This window comes from Meleagris gallopavo, chromosome 1, assembly GCF_905368555.1.
Source record: "Meleagris gallopavo chromosome 1, MGAL_WU_HG_1.1, whole genome shotgun sequence".
Taxonomy (NCBI): domain Eukaryota; kingdom Metazoa; phylum Chordata; class Aves; order Galliformes; family Phasianidae; genus Meleagris; species Meleagris gallopavo.
The window spans coordinates 768,416-785,298 of NC_139404.1; the positions used below are offsets into that span (position 1 = coordinate 768,416).

Here is a 16,883-nt window from a genome sequence, read left to right on the forward strand (position 1 = left end):
AGAACCACATAGAGACAGCCAGCACCCCACAGGGACAGCATTCCATAAGGAGAGCCAGTACCTCATAGAGACAGCCAATACTCCATAGGGACAGCCAGCAACCCATAGGGACAGTGAGAACCCCACAGTGACAGCCAGCACCCCATAGGGACATCCAGAACCACATAGAGACAGCCAGCACCCCACAGGGACAGCATTCCATAAGGAGAGCCAGTACCCCATAGAGACAGCCAGTACTCCATAGGGACAGCCAACACCCCACAATGACAGCCAGCACCCTATAGAGACAGCCAGCACCCCACAGGGACATCCAGAACCCCATAGGGACAACCAGCACACAACAGGAACAGCCAGCACCCACAGTGACAGCCAGAACCCCACAGGGACATCCAGAACCCATAGGGACAACAAGCACCCAACAGGAACAGCCAGAACCCCATAGGGACATCCAGCACCCCACAGTGACAGCCAGCACCCCATAGGGACATCCAGAACCACATAGAGACAGCCAGCACCCCACAGGGACAGCATTCCATAAGGAGAGCCAGTACCCCATAGAGACAGCCAGTACTCCATAGGGACAGCCAACACCCCACAATGACAGCCAGCACCCCATAGAGACAGCCAGCACCCCACAGGGACATCCAGAACCCCATAGGGACAACCAGCACCCAACAGTGACAGCCAGCACCCCACAGGGACATCCAGAACCCCATAGGGACAACCAGCACACAACAGGAACAGCCAGCACCCACAGTGACAGCCAGCACCCCACAGGGACATCCAGAACCCCATAGGGACAACCAGCACCCAACAGGGATACCAGCACCCCATAGGAACAGCCAACACCCCACATTGACAGCCAGTGCCCCCCAGCACTCATCCCCTTCCAGTGCTGGGCAGGCTCTTTCCATCAGGCATCACTCATTCCCATTAATTACAGCCCAATTAGCTCTCCTACAGCGCACACCCCAGAGCCGACCCCACAATCCCAAACCTCTCCCTGGGCAGCATTTCACTGCGGGACATCTCGGGGACAAATGCACTGCAGAGCTCTGCCCACCTCCTCTGCAGCCCAGCGCGGTGCTGGCAGCACTTTATTAAGCTCCCATTCCCCATTCATTTGTGGTGGATAAAAAGCGGGGTCCGTCCCAACACGGCCGGAGCTGTGGGTCGGTGAGGTCCAAGTCCTATCCAAGAAACACACAGAGACGAGGCCACGCCTGGAGGTAGGGGAGGGGGAAGGAAAAACGTCCCCCTCCCCACTTGAAAAATAAGGATAGAAAAGAAAGAGAACCGAAGAACAGCAGTTGGAGGGGACGTCCCAGCTCGTCTTAGCGCTTGGAGAGCTCGTGTGACAGCCAGTCCAGCCCGTCGTACAGCCCCGTGCCCTGCGTGGCACACGTCGCCTGCACGTACCACTGTGGGACAGGAGGGAGAGGACAAGGATGGGATCGTTAGGCTTGGAAAAGATCTCTGCTTTCGTCACGTCCAACCACCAGCCCAACCCCAATGCATGGGATCAGAGGATCATGGAGTCGTTGAGGTTGGAGAAGACCTCGAAAATCGTCAAGTCCAACGGTTGACCCGACCCAACCATCCACAACTATGGGATCAACTCAACCCCACATCCCTCTTACAGGATCACAGTCACTGGGGTTGGAAAAGACTTCAAAAATCGTCAAATTCAATGGTTGACCCAACCCAACCATCCACAACTATGGGATCATCCCAACCCCACATCCTTCTTACAGGATCACAGTCACCGGGGTTGGAGAAGACCTCAAAAATCGTCAAGTCCAATGGTTGACCCAAACCAACCATCCACAACTATGGGATCAACCCAACCCCACAATCCCTCTTACAGGATCACAGTCACCGGGGTTGGAAAAGACTTCAAAAATCGTCAAGTCCAATGGTTGACCCAAACCAACCATCCACAACTATGGGATCAACCCATCCCCACATCCCTCTTACAGGATCACAGTCACCGGGGTTGGAAAAGACCTCAAAAATCGTCAAGTCCAATGGTTGACCCGACCCAACCATCCCCAACTATGGGATCATCCCAACCCCACATCCTTCATACAGGATCACAGTCACCGGGGTTGGAAAAGACCTCAAAAATCGTCAAGTCCAATGGTTGACCTGACCCAACCATCCCCAATTATGGGATCAACCCAACCCCACAATCCCTCTTACAGGATCACAGTCACCGGGGTTGGAAAAGACTTCAAAAATCGTCAAGTTCAATGGTTGACCCAAACCAACCATCCACAACTATGGGATCAACCCAACCCCACAATCCCTCTTACAGAGTCACCGGGGTTGGAAAAGACCTCAAAAATCGTCAAGTCCAATGGTTGACCCGACCCAACCATCCACAACTATGGGATCAACCCAACCCCACAATCCCTCTTACAGGATCACAGTCACCGGGGTTGGAAAAGACCTCAAAAATCGTCAAGTCCAATGGTTGACCCAAACCAACCATCCACAACTATGGGATCATCCCAATGCCACCATCCCTCTTACAGGATCACAGTCACCAGGGTTGGAGAAAACCTCAAAAATCGTCAAGTCCAATGGTTGACCCGACCCAACCATCCCCAACTCTGGGATCATCCCAACCCCACATCCTTCTTACAGGATCACAGTCACCGGGGTTGGAAAAGACCCCAAAATTCGTCAAGTCCAATGGTTGACCCGACCCCACCATCCCCAACTATGGGATCAACTCAACCCCACATCCCTCTTACAGGATCACAGTCACTGGGGTTGGAAAAGACCTCAAAAATCGTCAAGTCCAATGGTTGACCCAACCCAACCATCCACAACTATGGGATCAACCCAACCCCACATCCTTCTTACAGGATCACAGTCACCGGGGTTGGAGAAGACCTCAAAAATCGTCAAGTCCAATGGTTGACCCAAACCAACCATCCACAACTATGGGATCATCCCATTCCCACCATCCCTCTTGCAGGATCAGAGTCATTAAGGTTGGAGGAGACCTCTGTGATCATTGAGTCCAACCATCATCCCATTTCCACCATTTCCACTTATAGGATCACAGAGACATTCAGGTTGGAGAAGACCTCTATGATCAAGTCCAACCACCAACCCATCCCCACCATCCCACCCCCATCATCCTCTCTTATAGGATCACAGAGTCAGTAAGGTCGGAGAAGACCTCTATGATCACTGAGTCCAACAGTTGATCCATCCCAGTCACTTATTGGATTACTGAATAATTAAGGTTGATTAAGACTTCCACAGTCATTGAGTCCAACAACCTTCCCATCCCCACCGTACTCTCTTATGGGATCACAGAGTCATTAAGACTGGAGAAGACCTCTATAATCAAGTCCAACCACCAACCCATCCCCACCATCCCACCCCCATCCCCCCACTTATAGGGTCACAGAGTCATTAAGGTTGCAGTAGACTTCTACGATCTCTGAGTCCAACCATCATCCCATCTCCACCATCCCCAGTTATAGGATCACAAAATCATTCAGGTTGGAGAAGACCTCTATGATCAAGTTCAACCACCAACCCATCCCCACCATCCCACCCCCATCCCCCCACTTATAGGGTCACAGAGTCATTAAGGTTGCAGTAGACTTCTACGATCTCTGAGTCCAACCATCATCCCACCCCCACCATATCCGTGATCACAGAATCATTAAGACTGGAGAAGACGTCTAAAATTGTCAAGTCCAACGGTTGACCCATCCCAACCATCCTCAATTATAGGATCATCCCCCCCCCACCATCCCCACTTATAGGATCACAGAATCATTCAGGTTGGAGAAGACTTCTGTGATCACTGAGTCCAACAGTTGATCCATCCCAGCCACTTATAGGACTACTGAATAATTAAGGTTGGAGAAGACTTCCACAATCATTGAGCCCAACCACCAACTCATCCCCACCATCCCATCCCCGCTTATAGGATCACAGAGTCATTAAGGCTGGAGAAGACCTCTACGATCAACTCCAACCACCAACCCATCCCCCCCCTGCCCACTCATAGAATCATTAAGGCAGATGGAAAGAACCAGAAGGACACAGACACCAGTGGGATGGGGAAACCTCTTATTTCCTCTTATTTCCTGCCTTTCCCCCCCTGCCCACTCATAGAATCATTAAGGCAGGAAATAAGAGGTGTCCCCATCCCACTGGTGTCTATGTCCCTCTGGTTCTTTCCATGTGGGACATCATGGACTCACTGTTTGGGAGAAGAAAACAAGGGAGAATGCCTGCATGCATTCAGATCTTTGGGGTGGAGGAGGACACCTCGGTGGGTGCAGCCCCATCTGCTGCTGGTGGACGGGACCCACAGCCTGTGGGGTTTTGGAGGGGCCATGGGGTTAAAGGGTGCTGTCCTGACCTTCATAGGATCACAGAACGGGTTGAGTTGGAAGGGACCTTCATAGGATCATGGAATAGGTTGAGTTGGAAGGGACTTCATAGGGTCACCGAATGGGTTGAGTTGGAAGGGACCTCCATAGGATCATGGAATAGGTTGAGTTGGAAGGGACTTCATAGGGTCATGGGATGGGTTGAGTTGGAAGGGACCTCCATAGGATCATGGAATGGGTTGAGTTGGAAGGGACCTTCATAGGGTCATGGGATGGGTTGAGTTGGAAGGGACTTCATAGGATCACAGAATGGGTTGAGTTGGAAGGGACCTCCATAGGATCATGGAATAGGTTGAGTTGGAAGGGACCTCCATAGGATCATGGAATAGGTTGAGTTGGAAGGGACCTCCATAGGATCATGGAATAGGTTGAGTTGGAAGGGATCTTCATAGGGTCATGGAACAGGTTGAGTTGGAAGGGATCTTCATAGGGTCATGGGATGGGTTGAGTTGGAAGGGACCTCCATAGGATCATGGAATAGGTTGAGTTGGAAGGGATCTTCATAGGGTCATGGGATGGGTTGAGTTGGAAAGGACCTTGATAGAATAACAATATGGTTTGGGTTGGAAAGGACCTTCATAGGATCACAGAACCATTTGGGTTGGATGGGACCTTCATAGGGTCACAGGATGGGTTGAGTTGGAAGGGACCTTCATAGGATCATGAAATGGGTTGAACTGGAGGGGACTTCATAGGATCATGGAATGGGTCAGGTTGGAAAGGACCTTCATAGGATCACAGAATCATTTGGGTTGGATGGAACCTTCATAGGATCACGAAATGGGTTGAGTCGAAAGAGAGCTTTAGAGGCCATCTGGTCCCACATCTCGCAGTGAACAGCAGCACCTACAACTACATCAGGTACTCAGAGCCCTTCCGGTCTAACAGCGATGTGGTCACAGCATCTGTGTAACAGTGAGTCACCTCAGCTGGTGTAGACTTGCACGAGCACAGCACACAGGCCCTTGATCATCACTGCTGAAATGGAAATGACTGCTGAACACTTTGTTCTGCAGCTGAGCATTTGCCCTACCAAACAGTGCTACTGCGCTCCTCGCATCTATCGCAGCTTCCACGGAAATAACCAGGAGGCATTACTTCCGGAGCGACCTACGGGGTGAGCTGCAAGCATCCTCCCACCCATCTGCTTCCGGGAGCTCCTTGCTTTTCCCTTCACACCCACCCAGGCCCCACCACCTCCCACCCCACAGCACTCACGGTCCGGCTGCGCAGCGCCTGCAGCCCCAGCTTGTCGGTCAGCTCGCTCACCGCCATGGCGTTGGGCATGTCCTGCTTGTTGGCAAACACCAGCAGCACGGCGTCACGCAGCTCGTCCTCCTGCAGCTATGGGGGCAGGGACTGGTGAGCTGCAGGATGCAGCTCTGCAACCCACCTCGCCCCCAGCATCCTCCTCGGCTCAGGGCTGACGTTGCTCAGTGTTGTGACGGTGAGTCGATCATCTTGACCCCATAAATAGGGAGCAGCCCAAGAGCCCCACGTTCCAACCCTAACAGTGTGGTTTGGGTTGGAGGGAAACCTTCATAGGGTCACAGAATCACTTGGGTTGGAGGGGAGCTTCATGGAGTCACAAAATGCCTTGGGTTGGTAGGGATCTTCATAGGGTCAGAAGGGACCTTCATAAGATCATAAAATAGGTTGAGTTGGAAGGGAATTTTCATGGAGTAATAGAATGGTTTGGGTTGGAAGGGACCTTCATAGGATATTGAATAGGTTGAGTTGGAAGGGACTTTTCATGGAGTAATAGAATGGTTTGGGTTAGAAGGGACCTTCATAGGATCATTGAATCATTTGGGTTGGAGGGGACCTTCATAGGATCATAGAATCTTTTGGGTTGGGTTGGAAGGGACCTTCGGAGCCACAGAATGGCTGGGGTTGGAAAGGACCTTCATAGGGTCATAGAATGGGTTGAGTTGGAAGGGACCTTCAGAGTCACAGAATGGTTTGGTTGGAAGGGACCTTCACAGCATCATAGATTCGTTTGGGTTGGGCTGAAGGGGACCTTCATAGAGTCTCAGAACGGTTTGGGTTGGAAGAGACCTTCATGAAGTCATAGAATGGTTTGGGTTGGAAAGGAACTTCATGGAATCAAAGAATGGTTTGGGTTGGAGGGAACTTTTCACGGAGTCATAGAATGTTTGGGGTTGGAAAGGACCTTCATAGAGTAACAGAATGGTTTGGTTTGGAAGTGACCTTCATAGCATCACAGAATGGTTTGGGTTGGAAGAGACCTATAGGGACCTGATGACACAGTTGGAAGAGGTAAGTTATCTTGTTATCCCGAGTCAGTGCTGTTTACCCTTCTGCCAAAAGCATCTTCTCCAATTAAGCTTTGCAAAACAAAGGTAGGTAGCTTTAATTACCTGCAGCATTCACTAATCTAGCCACGAGCATTCTCTCCAGGCCATATTTTCTAAGAGATCCCATTTGAACATGACCAGATGGGTTGGGAGGTGCAATTCCTGCACACCCATCGTGATGCTTCACACATCAACCACTAAATCAGAAATCTAGGGCCAAATTGGGCATCATCCTGAATCTAAGCAACTCCCTTCCAGCAAATTGCCCCCTCCTTTTCCACGGGGCTCGGTGACCTCCCAGCCCTGCACCACCAGTGGGGATGGAGCAGCACGACAGCACAGCATGCTCCCCAGCATGCAAAACCCCACTGTTTTCTTGGCTGGTTTTCCCCTTTGCAATTGCTCCTGATTGCTGCAGGCTGATCCTCGAGCCCCAAGGCCAGGGAGCCCCAATTTGGGCACAGCTCTTTGTCCCCAGGGCCAATCCCACCACCAGAACAGGTGTCCCCCCACCCCTCTCACCATCTTCTGCAGCTCTTCCGCAGACTCCTGCACCCTCTCCCGGTCATTGCTGTCCACCACAAAGATGAGACCCTACGGGAAAAGCCAGAGTGCAGCAGGTATGGGGTTTGACACATGGCGCAAACACCCCCAGCACTGTGAGGGGGGTCAGTGTCACCCCCACTGTCCCACCAAAAGGACTTCCTTATTTCAGAGCCTTCCTTCCTCATGGAGAACACCCTTGTGGTCACATCCAGATGGTTGGAACCGGTGCTGTGCCACATACCTGTGTGTTCTGGAAGTAGTGCCGCCAGAGGGGCCGGATTTTGTCCTGGCCTCCTACATCCCACACCGTGAAGCAGATGTTCTTGTACTCCACCGTCTCCACGTTGAACCCTGGAGGGATGTGGGGACAGGTGGGGAGCACCGCGGTGGGGGCTGAGTGCGTGGCTGCATCCCCCTAGGAGCGTCCTCGCCCATGGGTGCCATGGGTTGGCCATCTCCAAAAAGCACCAGGAGGGATTCTGAGCATCCCATGCTCCGAAGCCTCACCCAGCACCTTCAACCAGACCCAGTCAATTGCCCCAGGAGCATCCATGCCGCGACCTCCACTATATCCCCCCACGTCCCCACCCCCCCGAGGAGCACCAGAGCCCAGCCACGTCCCAGCAGAGCAATGCTCTGCCCGAGGCATCACTGCCAACCCAATGCTGGTGCCCACTGGCAGCAGTTTGGGCTGTGGGTGCCCATTGAGAGGGGCCCTGCTGGGCGCTCACCAATGGTGGGGATGGTGGTGACGATCTCTCCCAGCTTCAGTTTGTACAGGATGGTGGTTTTGCCAGCAGCGTCCAACCCCACTGCAATGGAGACACGGTGTCACCAGCACCGCTCCCTGCACTGGCCTCATTCCCATCCTCGTCTTCACTCATCTTCATCCTCGTCTTCATTCTATCCTCATCTTAACCCGCACTCCCATCCCCATCTGCATCTTCAGCCCGTCTTCATCGTCGTCTTCAACACCACTCTCATCTCATTTTCACCCTCTTTCTCATCTTCATCCCATCTTCATCCTCATCCCCATCCCGTCTTCACCCACATCCTCATCCCATCTACCTCTTCACCCTCATCTATTCAACCCCATCCCATCTTCGTCTTCATTCTCATCGCCATTCAGTCCTCACTCTCATCCCCATCCCCAACCCCACCTCCATCTCATCTTCATCCTCATCTCATCCCCATCCTTATCCCATCTTCATCTTCATCCCCATCCTCACCTCATCTTCCTCTTCATCCTTATCTACACCCCCATTTCCCACCCCCATCTCTCATCTTCATTCTTACTGTCATTCTATCTTCATTCTCATCCCCATCCCATCTTCATCCCCATCCTCATCCCCATCCTCATCCTCATCCTCATCCCTATCCCATCCTCATCTTCACGCGTATCCTCATCTTGTCTTCCTCTTCATCCTTATCTTCAACCCCGTCTCCATCTCATTTTCATCTTCATCCCTATCTTCATCCCATCCCCATCCCATCTTCATCCTCATTCCCATCCCCATTCCCATTTCCATCCCCAACCCCATTTCCATCGCATATTCATCCTCACATTCACCTTCACCCCATCCTCATCCCCATCCCATCCCCATCCCATCCTCATCCTCATTCTCATCTTAATCCCATCCCCTTCCCAATCCCATCTTCCTCTTCACCCATTATATCCTCATCTCATCTTCCTCGTCATCCTTATCTTCAACCCCATCCTCATCTCATCTTCATCTTCATAATCACTGTCATTCCATCCTCATTCTCATCCCCATCCCATCTTCACCTACATCCCCATCCCCAACCCCATCTCCATCTCATCCTCATTCTCACCTTCATCCCCATCCCCATCCCAACTTCATCTTCATTCTCAACCCCATCCTCATCTCCATCCCATCCTCGTCTTCATCCCTATTCCATCTTCATCTTCACCTGCATCCTCATCCTGTCTTCCTCTTCATCCTTATCTTCATCCCCATCCCCATCCCCATCTCATTCCCATCTCCATCCCATCTTTGTCTTCACCCTCATCTTCCTCTTATCCTTATCTTCATCCCATCCTCATCTTCATCTTTATCCCTATCCCATCTTCAACTTCACCTGTATCCTCATCCTGTCTTCCCCTTCATCCCCATCCCCATCCTATCCCCATCCCCATCTCCATTCCACCTTCATCCTCACCCTCATCTTCCTCCCATCCTCATCTTTATCCTCATCCTCGTCTTCATCCCTATCCCATCTTCATCTTCACCTGCATCCTCATCCTGTCTTCCTCTTCATCCCCATCCCATCCCATTCCCATTCCTATCCCATCTTCATCCTCACCATCTTATCCCCATCCCCATTCCCATCTCCATCCCATCTTTGTCCTCACCCTCATCTTCATTCCATCCTCATCTTCGCCTTTATCCCTATCCCATCTTCATCTTCACCTGCACCCTCATCCTGTTTTCATCCCCATCCCCATCCCATCTTCATCCTCACCCTCATCTTCCTCCCATCCCATCCCATCCTCATCTCATCCCATCCCATCCCATCCCATCCCATCCCATCCCATCCCATCCCATCCCATCCCATCCTCATCTCATCCTCATCTCTATCCCCATCCCATCTTCATCCTCACCCTCATCTTCCTCCCATCCCACCCCACCCCACCCCACCCCCACCCCTCTCCCCATTCCCATTGTCACCTCCATCTCTCTCCCCGCCCCCACCCCCCGCTCTCACCCATCAGGATCCGCATCTGTTTCTTGCCGAAGATGCGGGAGAAGATGGCAGACACGGTGAGGCCCATAGCGGCGGCGGGACGGACCGGAGGGCCGGGATGGCCGGGATGGCCGCGCCGGGGCGGCCGCGCTGCGACCCCAACGCCTCCGTGCTCCGCGGCGCCGAAGGCCCCGCCCCCTCCTCAGGCCCCGCCTACACGGATAGCCACGCCCACAAACGAGCCACGCCTCCAATCACCGGGCTCCTCCCATTGCCGCGGCACCGTGTCCTTCCGGCCACGCCCCGAAATGCTTTTAGCCCCGCCTCTCGGCTCGCCCTGCTCCGTTCTGACACCTGATTGGCGGCCGCGCCTGCGCATCTCCCCGAGCTGTTCTTTTGCGCGCATGCGCAGCGCCCGTGTTACTCGCTAGGGGAGCGGAACTTGAAGTCATTGGGCGCCGGCGGCGGGCGGAAGTAGTTACGCGGAGGACGGAAGTGGTTAAGCGAGGCGGAAGTCGATGGTTGTGGTCTGCGCCTGCGCGCTGGGTGCCAGCACTCGACCCGGTGGTTCGGCCCGAAGGCTGCGGCCTGCCGTGCCCCTGGTCCGAAGGGAAGGCCCGAAACCGCCGCCTGCCAGCTCCCCCGGCCCGGCCCTCCCTGACAGCGCAGCCCCTGAGCTCCCCCCACCCTGCTCTGCGGGCACCCCAGGGCCTGGCTCCCTTCATAGAGCCATGGAGAAGTTTGGCATGAACTTCGGAGGTGGCCCAAGTAAGAAAGAACTTCTGGAAACCATTGAATCGCAGAAGAAGCAGCTTCTGAATTACCAGGCTCGGCTGAAGGACGTGGTGATAGCCTACAAGAGCCTCATCAATGAGAAGGAAGCCTTGGAAGCCAGCTTGAAGGTGTTGTCGGCATCTCACGAGGCTGATGTTGGCCTGAGTGGTGCTCAGCCTGCATGCGTGGCTGCCTCCTGCTCTTCTCCTGCTGATCCCACTGATGATAAGAGCTCGGTTCACAGCGAGGACAGCATGGGGACGGCGACCAGCGCAGACACGACGGCCAGCTTGGCCAGTGCAAAGGGCGAGCAGGGCGCTGAGGAGGATAAACCTGCAGCAGCTGCAGCCTCTCTTAAAGCAGAAGAGACAAACGGTTCGGAGAGCGGTGTCAGCACGAGCAGCGGGGACGTGTCCTGTGCTGCCAGCGAGGCTGATAAGAGGGTGCTTCAGCTGAAGACTCAGCTGGCCACCTTGACCAGCGCTCTGTCAACGGTCACGCAGGAGAAGTCCCGCATGGAAGCCTCGTACCAAGCCGATAAGAAGAAGATGAAGCAGGACCTGGATGACGCTGTTAAAAAAGCAGAGGATGAGATCGAAAGGTTGGAGACGGAGCTGAGGTCTGTCCAGGAGCAGCTCGCTGAGACCAAAGCCCGTCTGATCACGCAGCAGCACGACCGAGCCCAGGAGCAGAGCGACCACGCTGTTATGCTGAGAGAGCTGCAGAAGCTGCTGCAGAGTGAAAGGGCGTTGAGACAGGACGCAGAGCTGAAGCTGGAGGAGACCAGGGAGGTGCTGGCCGGACGGGTGTGCATGGCTGACCGTGCGGAGGGCTACGAGCTGCAGATCAAGCAGCTGAGCCAAGAGGTGGAGGACCTGAAGAGAGAGCTGCAGGTTGTTCAGGAGGAGAGAAAGAAGCCAGACCCCCGGGTACAGGACCTGCAGGAGGAGATGGCCAATCTTAAGAACCACTTCCAAGCGCAGCTGCTGCAGGAGATGAGGAAGGTAATTCCCTGGTTGAGCCGTAGAGCAGCCCGCAGTAGAGGGTACCGTGGCAGCAGCTGGAGCAGAGTTTGAGGCTGGAGGAGCCCAAATTCTCCCTCTTTGCCACATGTCACAAAGTCCAAGAGATTTCAGATGGGAGAAAATACCACAGCTTCATTTGATGGGATGATATTTCCTGAGGAAAATAAAAGCTGTTTGTGATGCAGTGTATAAATCAGTTAACCACGGGTGGTGACCACTGGGTGTGGGAGTTACGTAGTGAGTGTCTTCTGCAGCATCACTTGGTTCTGAGCAGCAGCTGGATTTGGGAGGAGAGACCAATGCTCCAACCCGCTGTGGCAACGAGTGTGCTCTCATCTCTGTAAATGCAATGCAAGGAAAAGTTCAGTCTCTCTTAAAGGGAGATAACTTCCACTTCCCCCTGGGTGGAACTGTAATCGGCGAGCAGTGGGGCAGGTGGGCGATAAGGGCAGCCTGCCGTGCGAGGTGCTGGGTTGCACATCTTGCTGGGAGGAGGGATGCAGTGGGAAGAAGGAAGCTGTGTGTCACTGCAGACTGTGAGGCAGAGGATTGGAGGGCTTTACTGCCGATCAACCAGTTGGCAGCTGGAAGTCCTCCAGGGCGGGATCTTCATTTCCCCACAGTCTGGAACAAGTTTCCAGCTTTCTAATCTGAAGCCTCTAATTAGCAGCTTTGGGGTGATGGCATGCCATCGACCTTGTTTTGGAAGTGAGATCCAGCAGCTTCTGTAGGACAGGGCTGAGGATGAGCTGATCCCAGCCTTGTTTTGGCTCACAGTGGGGACTAACGAGTGGTGCCACCATTCCACTTGCTCTTGTGATCTCCATGGTGATAGAAGCTGTGAGCTCCAGGTGTTTGCTGCAGCTGCTCAGAAACCACTGAATTACATTAATACTGGTGCACCAGAGCATAGCATTTAGGCAAATTGCACTTAGGTGTGGGAAAGCTTTAGGGTGCAAGCACACTTTAAATAAACTCCCGTTGCAGATTGTGAGGTGAGTTTTCTGCTTCATGCCCTGTGCACGCCCTCCAGCAATGCAGATAATGCTGCTAACAGCAGCTCTGTGGAGCAGGAAATAAATACCGAAATGCACTCAGTTTCTTTTATCCTTAAGTCTCTGTTTTAAAGATGATCATGAGAGTGTTTGGAAAATTAGGAGAAAGCGTGTCCCTGCGCTTGCTTGGAGTTGTTTAGAGCAGAATGAAGGCCTGTGTAATTGCAGAGCTCTGTGCTAGGGTGGTCTAACCCTGCCACATCTCTTTGCTCACAGACAGCACAGGCAGAGGAGCAGCTCCGGCAGCACGCCCAGATGGAGGAGCAGCGCGTGGCCGACCTGGAGGGACAGGTCTCTGAGGTGTCAGGGCTGCTGGGCACCTACGAGAAGGCCAAGCAGAAGGACCAAATGGTCATCCAGAAGCTGAAGGACCGCATCGTGCAGCTGGACCAGGAGAACAAAACCTTGGCCATCGCGGCCTCCAGCCGATCCCCTGCTGATGTAAACGTGGAAGAAGCCAATCTGGATGTGAACGTTCTCAAGGATAAAATGGAGAAGCTGAAGAAGCTGCTGCAGGCGGCAGCAAAGAAGAGTCAGCCCACGCTGGACATTGAGAAGCTGTGTGAGCTGGAGCTGCCGAAGGGCACCGAGGCCGGGGATGGCGAGAAGGCCACAGCTTTGTACTATCAGCAGGAGCTGAAGCAGCTGAAGGAAGAGTTTGAAAGGTACAAGATGAGGGCGCAAGTGGTTCTCAAGAACAAGTCAGCCAAAGATGGCAATCTGGCCAAAGAACTGGAGGAAGCTCAGGAGCAGCTAGCTGACCTGAAGGAGAAATACGTGGTGCTTCAGCTGTCCTCCGAAGAGGTGGAGAAGCAGCACCAGCTGGACATGGAAGCCAAGAAGCAAGAGTTCTCCCAGCTGCAGCAGCAGCACAGGCAGGAGCTGGAGCGCTGCCAGCTGGAATACAGGGAACGGGCACTGAAGCTGGAGGAGGAGATGCACAAGCAGAGGGACCGGGCGCTGGCGGTGCTGGCCGAGAAGGACCAAGAACTGGAGCAGCTGAGATCCGTCATGTTGCCTTACGCCGGGCTCCAGGGCTCCAAGAACTACATGGCACCAGGGACTGACACTGCGAGCGGTGACCCCCCGGCCAACGGCTCCACAGAGATCCTCCCCCAGGCTCTCCACCTCTCCACCAATGCAGAGCCCACCTTCATCCTGTATGCGGAGCAGCTGGCCCGCAAGGAGGTGGAGATCGTTGCGTTGAGGAAGCAGAAGCACAAGCTGGAAATGCAGGTTCACCAGCTCCAGGAGAAAGTCTTGGTGGAGGAAGAGAAGCACCGGGAAGAGGTGTCAGCACTTCAGAACGAAATCCAGAAGAACTTCAGAGATAAGAGCAGAGAAGGAGCCAACCTGGAGTACCTGAAAAACATCGTCTACAGGTTTTTGACGCTGCCGGATTCCCTCGGCCGCCAGCAGACTCTCACTGCCATATTGACTATTCTGCACTTCAGCCCGGAGGAGAAGCAGGCTGTCAGAAAGCAGTCAGCACACAGCAGCTGGTGGCTGTCGGGGAAGAGATGAGGTGGTTGCGGTTATCCCTCACTGCCTGTGTCTGGGAACACCTTTCTGCTGAGCTCTCCTGCCGTGTGGGGCAGCTCCTCTCCAGCAGCAGCAGAGCTCTCAGCACAGAGCCGTGCTTGAGTTGGTGCTGTCAGCACAGATTTAAAGCAGAATTGTGCCAACCCCTCTGGTAGGATCGCATCATTCTCCTGCTCTGAGCTGGAACTTGATTATTTTTAAAGAATAATCAAGTTGGGACTCTCTTGGACAGACCAGGAACTCCCTCCCTGCTTCCCTGTGTTTCCCAGGGAGGATGCTCTGAGCCCTGTAGCTGCAGCAGAGCAAGCAGTGCTTCCCCTCTGGTTCTGTTAAGGCAGAGACCTCGGCTGCTGGACCCTGCAAAGATGGGGGAAGGCTGAAATCGGCACCGACTGCTCAGCTGACGTTTGTGAGCCAAGTTTGGGAGGTTTGCTGACCCGTAGGATGTCCTGCAGCGCCCTGGGAGCAAGGCATGGACCAGTGGGGCTGGAAGAAGCAGAGGTGAGGGGCAGAAGGTGGCAGCTCAGGGAACAGCGTGCAGCCTGGTCTCACCGCTGAATCTGTGGGATGCAATAAGCACTGCTGATAGACCTTGAGGTTATTGCATCGATTCATTGCGAGCCTGGAGCAGGTGGCTCCGTGCTGCTCAGCCCTGACTTGGGGAAGACATCTGCACATGTATTTTACGCCAGGTTGTGAGGGCAAAGCCAAGTCTGTGTGTTGGGTGTGGACAGGCACTGTGGGAAGAGTGTGGGAACAGCAGAAGGAGCAGCTCAGGCAGTGCTTCCTCACCCAACAGGGAAAGGGGCAGCCCTGCAGCACAGGAGCTGCCAGAGGAGGGTCCTCATGCTGCTGTCAGCTCTCTGGAGCTCTCACAGCACAGTTCCTCCCTCTGCTCTCTCACATCCCCCCTACTGACTCCCCTCCATCTCTCAGCCCTTCCTGCACATTTCTCCCTCTTTTCTCTCTTTATTCAGCCATCACCCTCCAAAATAAACTTGAATATGTATTTCTTTGATGCTTAACTCGGCTGCTGTTTGGGAACCTATGGTTTGAGTGGTGAGCAGGGTGCTGGGACAAGGAGGGGGGAAATGGCTGTAAGTTAAAAGAGAGGAGACTGAAGTTACATGGGGGGGTAACCCGTCATCCAGAGGCAGCGCAGCCCTGGCACTGCTGTCCCACCCCTGGAGGTGCCTGAGGCCACAGATGGGGCCCTGGGCAGCCTGAGCTGGAAGGACACCCAACCCACAGCAGTGCCACCCGTTTGCTGGCCACTGGGACTCCCCCATCACCAGGAATGAGCAAGGATTGAGTCATTTAACACACGGTATCAGCACCGCCATGGAGAAACAGTGGCACGCAGAAGCTGTTAGGAAAGTGAAGATGGTAACTGCGGGCAGCTGGTTGCAAGAAGTGTGATAACTGACCTCCTTGGGAGGAGCACAAAGCTGAGAACGCAGTGTTGAGGGGAATAACGCTTGTGAACATGAGGATATTTGTGCTTCTGCAGAGCAGGATGAGGAGCTGGGGCTGCTGAGCGCCACAGGGTGCATGTTCACACCCTGCCCAGATTAACAAGCAGAGTAAATTCCACTTGGAGCTGCAATAGCTATTGCCATTCGCACACCTGGAGCTTTGTAGGTGAAGGTCTGTGTGCAAGACACGGTGACACACACGGGAGATGAGAGCTGTGCTGCCTCCACTTGGGGCAATTCCACAGAAACAGCCCCTGAAGGGACAGAAGCATGTTGAGCTCCATGCATGAACTCAACATCTCTGCCTGGATTCCTAAACAAATTCATCTCAGACCCAAAACCAAGAAACAGCTTGGCTCAAATTTTTTTTTTTTAAACTATTATTTTCTACTATACATTAGTGCTTCAGTCCACCACAGTCACTGCAGAGCTATCACAGCAGCAACACACGCACAAACTATATACACAATATACACTGTACAGGGAGGGCTGCTGTTACGGGGCAGTATGGCCGAGGCTTCTTCCAGGCTGAAGGCAGCAGGAAGAGCAGCTTCATTCCCCTCTATGCTGTCCCAGCTGTGCTCTGGAGTGGGAGAACTCAGGAAGGATTCAGTCACCTCCACCACTTACTGACACTGCCCCCAACTCTGTGGGCTGAGGCTGAAGAAGGAGGCAGCTCGCTCCACGCGAGTGCTCAGCACTGCCAACAGAGAGCTGCAGCAGCTCTGCACGATCTGAGCTCCTGGATGGGAAGGAGTGCATCAGGCTGCCCAGCCCATCCTGGAAAACATTCTTCAGGCACACCAGGGCTCTGGCCAAAGTGGCAGATGGTGGAATGCAGTGGCAGCGATCGTGAGACTGCCTGAATCAGATCCTGCACCGTGTTTTATCAGCAAGTGGGCTGACCGTGTTAGACATACCTTGCTGCCCATGGCAGAGCTCCAACTCTACGTGTTACCAGAGTGCACATACTCGATGTTTGCAAGCAGAATAAATTCCAGTTGGAGACCAACTC

At 53.7% G+C, this 16,883-nt stretch overlaps 2 protein-coding genes across 2 annotated transcripts; one reads left to right on the plus strand and one right to left on the minus strand.

The window, feature by feature from the left end:
- Window positions 1–1,064: 1,064 nt before the first annotated feature.
- ARF5 (ARF GTPase 5) lies at window positions 1,065–10,389 on the minus strand. Its single transcript, XM_085239732.1, has 6 exons — window positions 10,019–10,389; window positions 8,023–8,103; window positions 7,533–7,642; window positions 7,268–7,339; window positions 5,646–5,771; window positions 1,065–1,421 (listed from the first exon to the last, which is right to left on the minus strand). The coding sequence occupies exons 1-6, from the start codon at window positions 10,083–10,085 to the stop codon at window positions 1,335–1,337; spliced, it is 543 nt and encodes a 180-aa protein (XP_085095858.1). The 5' UTR covers window positions 10,086–10,389; the 3' UTR covers window positions 1,065–1,334.
- A 92-nt stretch (window positions 10,390–10,481) lies between these two features.
- On the plus strand, window positions 10,482–15,402 carry GCC1 (GRIP and coiled-coil domain containing 1). The gene is made up of 2 exons (XM_003201791.5): window positions 10,482–11,775; window positions 13,068–15,402. Exons 1-2 carry the CDS (start codon window positions 10,516–10,518, stop codon window positions 14,373–14,375), a joined length of 2,568 nt encoding a protein of 855 aa, XP_003201839.4. The 5' UTR covers window positions 10,482–10,515; the 3' UTR covers window positions 14,376–15,402.
- Window positions 15,403–16,883: the final 1,481 nt, after the last annotated feature.

Excerpts from the sequence above, each read along its gene's own strand:
- GCC1 (XM_003201791.5), top strand. The coding sequence starts at position 10,516 with ATGGTTGTGGTCTGCGCCTGCGCGCTGGGTGCCAGCACTCGACCCGGT. Across the intron at positions 11,776-13,067 it reads TGCTGCAGGAGATGAGGAAG|ACAGCACAGGCAGAGGAGCA; the intron begins GTAATTCCCTGG and ends CTTTGCTCACAG.
- ARF5 (XM_085239732.1), bottom strand. The coding sequence starts at position 10,085 with ATGGGCCTCACCGTGTCTGCCATCTTCTCCCGCATCTTCGGCAAGAAA. Across the intron at positions 5,772-7,267 it reads CGGAAGAGCTGCAGAAGATG|CTGCAGGAGGACGAGCTGCG; the intron begins GTGAGAGGGGTG and ends CTGCCCCCATAG. Across the intron at positions 1,422-5,645 it reads AGGCGCTGCGCAGCCGGACC|TGGTACGTGCAGGCGACGTG; the intron begins GTGAGTGCTGTG and ends CCTGTCCCACAG.